Source organism: Staurois parvus, unplaced genomic scaffold (genome assembly GCF_062004578.1).
Source record: "Staurois parvus isolate SC_StPar_1 unplaced genomic scaffold, SC_StPar_1.0 ptg001087l, whole genome shotgun sequence".
NCBI lineage: Eukaryota > Metazoa > Chordata > Amphibia > Anura > Ranidae > Staurois > Staurois parvus.
This window is the reverse complement of record NW_028318883.1, coordinates 1042501-1052646: the sequence shown is the minus strand read 5'-3', so window position 1 is coordinate 1052646 and position 10146 is coordinate 1042501. Positions and strand designations below refer to the sequence as shown.

Sequence of the window (10146 nt, the reverse complement as noted above, 5' to 3'; positions counted from 1 at the left end):
ATGGTGGCTGGGGGTGACCAGGTCACTGAAGATGAGCAGAAGAAACAGACTGGAGAACAGAGATCTGTGTGATGATCCAAGAGCAGGAGCAACATGGTGCTTGCTCCAGGCTAAATGGCAGGAAAGAAATCACGCATTGCTCTAAATCAGATGTAAGCACTTTAACCTTTACCGCAGTAAACCAGCGCTGATGGAAAATTTACACAGGTGCCCAATGGCGTAACTGAAGAGCTGCTTCAATCTAAACAGCCTTACTCACGAGGGAAGTCTTCAAGGACAGGGCTACACCCGGGGCTGTGCTAGGACTCTGAACTTCGAAAGCATTGCTAAATAACAGATATGGAAGGTGCCACAATGCAGTGCCCTAAGGTCACATGCCAGGCTAGCCAAGCACATCCAGCTCAGTGGGGTCCAGGTATGGCCTTCAAACCTATTAATGTGAAAATACTCATCCAGATAGCGGCTATTACTATTACCAGCAGTATAGGAAGGAATCTTCAATGGAGGTCCTAGGACACTAGCAAAATACCAAGGCATGTTAGGTAAAGGAACGGTTATTTGGAGGATGGCTTATGATTTTTCTGTTTGGCAGTGTTCAAACCACTAAGGTGGCAGTATAACCATACTGTATCTCAATTCTTGTGTCCCTCAATGAAGGATAAATACAAGCATCTCACTGTTGAGAGCGATTATACAAAAAAAATAAATAATCAACATATTTAACACACCAGCATTTTCCAAAATGAGTTTTGGTGGACTAACCAGTCAAAAGGAAACTGAACATATCAGTGGCATACCTAGGCTACCATCATTGTTGACCTCTTCTCCAGAAAATGCTAGTTACTAGGCTGTTTTGCTCATCCTGGACTTCAATACCTCAAGTCACTGACCTCACTTTCACACATCAGCAGCTGCATATTATTACCAGGTGTGACTCAAATTATTGAAGCCAAGGGATCCTCAGGACAGCAAACAAAAAACATCATCGATGTCAACCTATGTAATTTCCTCAAGAAATGTTCTTGATAATTTGTTGCTTGTGGAGATAATAATAAGCTACGTGACAGACTGGCTAAAAAAAAAAAAAAAAAATTTAAAGTAAAAATAGGTATTTCCAAGGATAAAACAACTAGCACTTCTTTGTAGCAAAATTTTGTTTATGTAGAAACAAGCCAGGTTCTTGCATTTGGATAGAGATTTAAATGAGTTCAAGCTAAAAGTTAAAAAGCACGATGAAGTCACAGTGGGTCACACCATGACGACCCACTTTTAAAGTGGTTAAATTTGCAACATTTGTACATTTTCTTTTTTTTTTTTCTTCTTTTTTTTTTTTTTTTTTTTTTTAACTAAACAGTTTTTTTTTCCTTTTTGTAAACCAGGAAGAAAAAAAAATAACTAGTACTACAGATCGATTTGCCCGATGTCCGAACGAGCGCAGGAAGGGAAAAAGGGAGCGGGGCAGAGGTGACATTTGCTGTACAGAGTAAATTTTTTGACATACTTACATCTTTAGCTCATTGTACAGGGCACAGCCAAAATCAAGGCACAAAGATCTTCTACAAGTTATTTTTTTTTTCAATAAAGTTGTACAAAATAATACATTTTACATTCTGTACAAAGAATAATCCAGCAGTAAAATAAAAACAAAAACAGAAAAAAAAAAAACAAAACAAAATAAAAAGTGTAGGGAAGTGGGGTGTTGTACAGAAGGAAAAAGGAAGTGATCATGTTCGTGCGGATAGGTCTAACATTCTGTTCAGGACTGAAGATTTAAAGATCACACAAAAGGTTGTGTAAGGATAAAGTGGAGTGGTGGTAGGGTGAGAAAGGGGGCACAAAAAAAAAAAAGAAAAAAAAGAAGCATGGTTAACTGTGACCAAATTAAAATGGCCAGGGCTTTTATTTAGAAAATAAATACATGGATATGATTTTCAACATATCAAAGTATTTATTATTTTTTCTATAAAAAAAAAGAAAAAAAAACAAAAGAAAAAAAAAAAAAATTAAAAAAGGAAAAATCAAAAAATGGCACCCTTGTGAAAGGCAAAATAAATTACCTCTTGCAACTGCACACCCAATGATGGCAGCTCAGTGATACCAAGACAATTGTTTCTTTTTGTTTCTCTCTTTTACAGTCAAGAGTCAGGTGTCCTCTTTCTCAGTTGGCGGTCAGCAATGCAGTGAAGGAATACAAAGTTGATATAATACGTGAAGATTAAAAAAAAAAACAAACAAAAAAAAAAAAAAAAACACAAAATTAGGCCCAGCTTATTATTGAAAGGGGAGGAAAGTCTAGGTACAGCCTCCAGCCTACTGTACAGTCCCTCTCTTCCAGCTGCATTTGTATACCTTATTTTATGTCAAAATCCTCCACACGCACTGCATTTAATGTTGGCATTTTGAAAGGGGAAGGGGTTGTAAAGGGGGTAGAGGTCAAGGGTAGATTTGGCGCCAGCCCGTGCTGTTTCAGGGCATTGAGGGGTGAAGGGCAGCAAGCTAACAGTTCCACAATTGTCCGGCAGCAAGGAAACAAGTAAAAACAGGTGCAAGCTGGAGAGGGAGTTTGCACGCAGGTTTTTTTCATCCCTTCATGGGTGAATTGTTTCCCCACCCCCCTTTATTTTTTTAAAGATTTTTTTTTTTTTGAATATATTTTTCTGTGGGATTTTTGCAGTTTCATTTCTTTTTTTAAATTGAATTAAGAGTCCAGAAAAAAAAAAAAAAAAAAAAAGGAAAAAATATATAAGAGAATCTCTCCATCACAACAGTTCGTACTGACGGAGGTGCATCCTTTGGATAATGTCCCGACAATCATTAAAAACCCTTCGAATATTTTCTGTGTCCACCGCACATGTGAAGTGAGGGTAACAGTAGTGCCGGCCATCTCCGCTTGCTGTACTGATTCTCTGCAGGAAGAGGGGGAAAAAATTTTTTAAAAAAGATATACGCACTGATGAATGAATGTAATGCAAAGTATGTAAATACTATTGTGGCTGTACAAAAATTAAGACAGGTCATCGACTACTGCAACTCCCTTCTCACTGGCCTGCCTCGCCGCTGGCTATCCCCGCTTCAGTCGATCCTGAATACGGCTGCCAGACTCGTTCACCTTTCCAACCGCTCTGTTTCCGCCACCCCCCTCTGCCAATCCCTCCACTGGCTTCCGATTACGCAACGGATCAAATTCAAAATCCTAACACTGACGTACAAAGCCGTCCACCATACTGCCCCGAACTACATCACTGACCTAATATCCAAGTACCGCCCAGCACGCACTCTCCGCTCCTCACAAGACCACCTTCTCTCTAGTTTCCTGGTCTCCTCCTCCCATGCCCGCCTCCTGGACTTCTACAGGGTGTCACCCATCCTCTGGAACTCCCTGCCCCAACCAATCAGATTATCACCTACTCTCCTCTCCTTTAGGCGCACCCTGAAAACCCATCTCTTCAGGGAAGCCTACCCCACCCCCTGCTAACCTGCCGACCTCCTCCACTCTTCCTACCACTCCATCCCCCACAGCTATCTCCTCCTGTACCACCATCCCCTCCCTCCTAGATTGTAAGCTCCAAAGAGCAGGGCCCTCGATCCCCTCATGTTTTGCATTGTATTGGTATTGTTCTGTCACATGTTCTGTCCCCCTTTGTAATGTACAGCGCTGAGCGAACTATTGGCGCTTTATAAATACTGTATAATAATAATAATAATCAGCCATTCTAGAGGAGGAATGAAAAGAGGCGCATAAATGGCAGATGTGCAGGGCTTGGACAGAGAATCTCTTGCACGCAATATAGATAGATTCCCTTTTTTAATTGCTTTTTTTAAATAGCCAACTTTTACTGGCTATTCCAGTCCACCACTCACAAACATAGGCAGTTCAAATACCACGTATAGGGCTCTCCAAACCGTCTAAACAAAGGGTCAGTTTACGGTCCTTCACACTTTAGGGGGGCTGGAAACCCTTGGGAGCAGAATATGTCCTGGTGTCAGTGGCAGGAACGGTTAGTACCACCTGGAGGAATAGGGGGTTGGGAGAATAATGCTCCCAAGGGCTGGATAAAAGCACGCAAAGGGCCGCATCAGGCCCCTGGGCCACAGTTTGGAGACCGCTGCTCTAGATGATAAAGGCATCTGAAATTATATGCAAATCTTGTCCTTTCCTATGAATTCAAGCCCCTGATGAAACCCTTAATGTGACATGTGGCCTCGCTCTTCAAAAGGCAGGAGTGAGCAAGTCCAAGTGCGCCTTTCACAGGAAGAGGGTGTATGAGATTTTTGTAGCATCTGTCTGGACCTGCTGATCATTTTGACTTGCTTTTTTACTGAAGAGCATGTCTGATTACATGTGTTTTTTTTTTTCATCATGCTGTTTGAATTGCTTTATTTTGTAGCTGTCCTAAATCCCTCATTCAAGCTAGCCACTAAATTCAGCAAAAAAATAAATGAAGATTTGCACCAGCTTTGGGATTTTCACTAACATGCCACGAGAGGAGTTTAATTATGCAACTTCTGTATGCGATAATAGCATATCATATGGAAGAATACATTACGTTTTTTGACCCATCTAACAAGAGAATAGGCTGTTGATTAGGATCTAGCAAATGAGATATATCGTGGCCAGCATAGTCAGCTACTCACTTCTGCTTTCACTAATGGACATACAACTAAATACAGACACTTACAAATCTGCATCTTCCAGAGCTGCTAAAGAACTATGCTAACGTTCAACTCCTCCACTGCATATTAGCCCCTGCTCTGTGAGGTCACTTGCACTGAGAATGAATAGGGTCAGTTTTACTGCTCTGGAAATAGCATGAGGCTTGGGAAGTTGGCACATTTGTCAGTCAGATTAAGGACACAACACCCAGCAGGAGCTTCTACAAAGTTACACGTGAAAAATCTATACGTAAATATTTAAACAAAATTGTAATACTTACAAGAAACTCATCTCTAATAAAGTACTTGGCCCTTGTGACTCTGGGGTCTTCCCCAGGCTCTGGAGTTGCTGGAAACAGAAGGAAAAAAAAAAAAAAAAAAGTTGAAAGGGTAAACATGAGGGGTACAAAGTTGAAATGACACTAACTTTTGGCGGAACCCCGCGGCAAAAAAAAAAAATTATATAAGATTTGAAGAGAAGGCACCTATAGGTGTGCGTATCTGATGAAGAGTTTTTGCCCCCCCCTTAGTGCCAGGCAGTTCTGAGCAAACCTTTGCTGCTTACTGGTAAGAGTCAGAGCTCAAAAAGTACCTTTTGCACAACACAAATGTGTGGGAGGTAAACATCAGGCACAACCAGCATGTGCTGAAACTTTACCTCAACCATTTAGTTTTCTTGTAAAGCAAGGGCACTAAGGGTACATTCACACCAGCCTGTTACAACGCAGCAGTTTGTGTATTGTGGAATATGGTGTTGATCGCAGCAGTGTTGATCGCGGTATATCACACTGCTCTATTTTTTTTTAAACAAACTATTGAAATATCACAGAGTGACATTTCATTACGTTCTACTGGCTGACGCACGTTGCGTTCAACGCATGCCACCGCAATGCGGTTGTGTGAGCCAGCCAGGTAGGGGACAAGATATTTTGCCTGGTCTTACAGTAGGACTGTGCTGGAATAGCAACCCAACACAGGTCTACTGTACCTGGGGTGCATGTACCCTTAAATCTGTTTCAGAGATTTGCAGGCACTTTTGGGTGTCAACACTTTAAAGTGATATTAAAAGCAAGTTTCCAAAAACAAAAAAACAAAACCACGTCATACTTACCTGCTCTGTGCAGTGGTCTTGCACAGACCAGGAGCAGCCAGATCCTCCTCAGGTCCTCTGCCGACACTCCCGGCTCCTCCCAACTGCCCCCAGAGCAAACAGCATGCTATGGGGGCACCCAAGCAGGTCTGCTCCTGAGCTGCTGCTCTGCATGTCCATTCACACACAGAGCTTTGGCTTGGCCCCGCCCCCTCTCTAATTTGCTCACTGGCTGTGGCTCCTGCCTCAGCCAATGAATGGGGAGAGTCCCTGGAGATCAGAGGCTCTCGTGCACATCGCTAAATCACAATGGGGCTCAGGTAAGTATTAGGGGGACTGTTGGACATGGAAGGTTTTTAACCTTGAGCTTTTAGAACCACTTTAAACTGCCAACAGCTGTTTTTTTTTTTGGTTAAATGTGTTAGGATAGGCCTTCAGATATTCATAGTTTTAGCAATCTAAAGGAGATTTCCACAGACTTATCTATATGGCCAGCTTTACACTAAAGAGAAAAGTATAGTTATTTACAGTAACTCACATGTTAGAGACCTACAAATACACGCTCTATATTAACATATAGAATCTATATTTTCAATTAAAAAATAAATTAATTTTAGTACACACAAATCACAAAAAAATCTACAATTTGTTTATAAATTACATGCATCAGACGCACACATTAACATTTGTATGTGCATGTATGCAAGGGCTTTTGAAATAAAAATTTTTTCCATAAATTCTTTTTTCTGAAGTCCTTAGAGAAACACAAGAATTCTGATACTGGTAGGTGATACAGTCACCAATAGGAGGACTGGACAACGGCAAACAGAAAACTGTAGACCAGTACAGGACAAGGACACCACTAACCAGCGTGCCTCAGTTTGTAGTGGTGGACCCAAGAAACAGATGATAGGGAGTCTGTGTTTTGTAAAGGATTTTACAGGCAAGACAAAAAATCCTATTTTCTTGATCATATATTAAAAAGGAGACAGGCTTTAATTCTTAGAACGTTGGGGCATCCAAATACAGTCCAACTGAGGGGTGGGCAACATAGCAAACTATGTCAACAGACCCACATGCTCAAGCTAGGACTCTAAAGAACTCAGAGTGGCTTGGGCAGAGAAGGATTTCACCTAACTGAAATGGCATCATCACAAGGGACACACCATACTGACGTATGTCCCTTGTGCCGATTTTTGTGCTTTAAAAATCAGCACCTACAGTATTTGGGGCTGCCTACTTACTTTATTTTTTAAAACCGTTTTAAGTTCCTCTTTAACAGCAGGAACATCACAGCAGGAACGTGACATTCTGCCAGGGCTAAAACTTAGTGAAGTATTACTGCTTGGACCTTGAAGAAGGGGACATGCCCTGAAAGCTTGTCCTGAAAACTGTATGTTAGTGCAAATAAAAAAAAAGTATCATGGACAGTACTCAATTGTTTCTGTCAGGGCTAAAATCGGGCCTATTTCTCTTTGAGCTGCATGACTTGTAGTACCCCTGCCCATATATTGCATAACCTCTACGTATTACAAGGGGTATGTTGATGGGCCAATGTAGCTTGCTTTCAGGTGCATTCCGCTTGTATTTGAGATATGTCTGGGAAGCTTCTGAGATCACAGCTCTCTGACTGGTGAATTCGACCTGCAGTTGACCTCATCCTGAGCTGCACTAAGCTGCATTGACCTGCTTCTAGCAGCTTTTGCATTCCCAATGACTTGCATGCAGAAAAAAAACATTTTGACAAGAACAGCCGCCTGTTCACAAAGGCCCTTAGACTTGCCAAAAAAATCCCCCACATAACACCTGTTTGGCAAACTTTACCCACCCATTATGCCAAAACCATGTCTATAATTTAACAAACACTGATAAACTCATACCATCATCTGGGGTGGTGTAACGAGCAAACTCTGGAAAGTAGTCCTCGATTTTCGATTTTCCAGCCAAAACCTTCTCAGCAAGTAGATCTTGTTTATTCAAGAAGAGAATGACTGAAATTGTCCGTAGCCACCTACAATGCAAAAAATGCAGTCAAACGTTTGGAATGCAATTTTCAGTGAAATACAGGAAGATATTTAGCTTGTAAAGTTATCTGTACTGTGCCCTAGGATACATTTGAGCAAGCTCAATTTCTCCTGCTGTGCTGTACGTGGTATGAACACCCAGGAGGTTTTACGAATACAGAGTAGCATGGTATAAAGGTTCTGCTAAATGCTGATGTGAATTGAGTCTTACAACAAACCTGCAGGTATACTTCATCTCTCAGTGTCCACAGTTCCTGTGAGTAGGAACTGCGAGGCATCTGCAGACATTCAAAATATTTCCAGAGACAAATCGGGGTAGCCCATTATGCAAATCACAACACAATGGTATGGTCATGATCTATGCTCATCTCCTGCTGGGGTTCTTTGGACATGAAAACCAGTAGTCTCCAGACACCGGGAAGATCCTACTCTAATGATAAGGGACCACTTTACCAGGCAAGCTCAAAACTGGTCAATGGGGCATCTGACGGGGGGTCAGGACACCTGCTTTTTTGTGCTTCAAGTTAACACGGCTGAGAACACACCCATGAAAAACTACAGCTCATATTTATAAAGTGGTGTGTGAGTGGTTTGTCAAAGCAGTCATTCAAACGATAAAGAACTTATCAAGAGATTTAACTCTCCAGCTTAACCCTTTGAGGACCAAGGGACGTATTTGTCCCATGTTTTTAATTGCCTGTATCATCTGATTAAGAACTTAAAACTTTTTTTTTTTTGGTTTGAGTCAAAATATTAATTCTTATCAACAAACAACAAATGGATCTAGCTTTTTGCCAATTATTTCATGAAATGGCTTAGTTACAGCAACTGAAGTGTACAAACTTTAAAAACAAAAAAAATTGATTCTTTTGGCGTTCCCAAATATTACGGTCCTCAAAGGGTTAAACCAAAAATGGCATCAGCAGTTTTGGCTGAACTGAACGTTTAATTCAGACCATGCATGAAAAATTCTATATTTCTTTCTCGTCTGTTTAAGGGCACAGGAAGCCCTTAAACCTTTTGTATGTCCTCCTGAGGGGTGGGCAACACAAAAAACAAAACGCAAACAGGGCAAAGAAAAAAACAAGCAGTATAATATGATCGTTAAATACTCTGTGTCCCTCGATGGACGAGAAAAAGTGATGCTTTAAACCATGCACTGTGAATTGCTCCCTTATTTTCTTTCATCACTGCAGCCTCATCAGCGCCCCGATTTTCAGTGCAGCCTCATCAACGCACATCAGACAAGAAAAATGACTCATTTGCAACATTTTATAACAGAAACTTTTAAGAACTTAATTTAAAAAATTTTGGTCTTTTTTTGTTTAGCAAAAAAATAAAAAGCCCAGTGGTAATTAAATGCCAACAAAAGAAAGCTCTATTTGTGTGAAAAACATTATACAAATGTAATTTGGGTACAGTGTTCAATGAGTACGCAATTGTCAAAGTGCGACAACGCTGGAAGCTGAAAATTGGCTTGGACAGGAAGGGGGTGAAAGTGTCCAGTACTGAAGTGGTTAAATAAGGAGGCCCATTGCTATGAAATCATAGAAACATACAAAGAAATGCATAACTCCTACCTGTTCACACCACTAGAAAACCCATTAAAATATTATAGAGAAAAGACGCGTATACCTATTGTTCCAGATGCTTTTGAAGAGGTTTAGCGCTTCCTGGAGTCTGTTGGTCTGATTGTCCTCTCGGATCACCATATTATAACTGCTGCTGGCTACCACAAATATAATTGCTGTCACATCTGGAAGGAGGAAAAAAAAATTAGTTAACGTTTAAAATGGTTTAGAAGATGGCAGTCAAATTGCAAATGTTTTCATCAATCTTTTCATGTAGATGCTCTGACTGATGACTTATTCCCAAGACTACTTAAACTGTACATATTAAGAGCATTCACCCACTTGGAAGCTTTTGGCATAAAACAGTGAATCACTGAAAAGATATAATTTGTTTTTTTGTTTCACTGGTCACAAAAACAAAAAAAAAATCTTTAATGTCAAAGTGTAAACCGATGTCTGCAAAAGCATATTAAAATACTGACGTGCCCATTGTAGGCACTTTTGGATGTGGCTGCTGGTCAACATGGACACCCTGACCGGTCTACGTCTGCAGGCCCCATAAGCAACCAACTGCGATGCACTGTGTGTTCACCTATCGGACACGCATTAACATTTTCAGTAATTAGCTCTTCTATTGGATCAAAATTACACAGGCCAGCCCTTGTTTCCAAAGTGCATCAAGGAGCTTTGCCCGCCCCCCCCCCCCCCCCAATGACCCAGATTCTACTGTATACGCATATTGGCTATTCCATCTTGATTTTTTTAACAGGTCTGAAACGGCCACCAAATATAGCATCTAGTATTCTTT

General features: G+C 40.9%; 1 protein-coding gene across 4 annotated transcripts in view; it reads right to left on the bottom strand.

Annotated features, from left to right (window-relative positions):
- Positions 1-1136: 1136 nt before the first annotated feature.
- GNAS (GNAS complex locus) overlaps positions 1137-10146 on the bottom strand; it is a 194491-nt gene continuing 185481 nt past the window's right edge. For all 4 annotated transcript variants that reach the window (XM_089658639.1, XM_089658640.1, XM_089658641.1 and 1 more), the window contains 4 exons: positions 9403-9523; positions 7624-7754; positions 4935-5002; positions 1137-2906 (listed from right to left, as the gene is read on the bottom strand). In XM_089658639.1, coding sequence (XP_089514765.1) covers positions 2760-2906; positions 4935-5002; positions 7624-7754; positions 9403-9523 — 467 coding nt within the window. In that variant the 3' untranslated portion in view covers positions 1137-2759. The remainder of the gene's footprint in view (positions 2907-4934; positions 5003-7623; positions 7755-9402; positions 9524-10146) is intronic.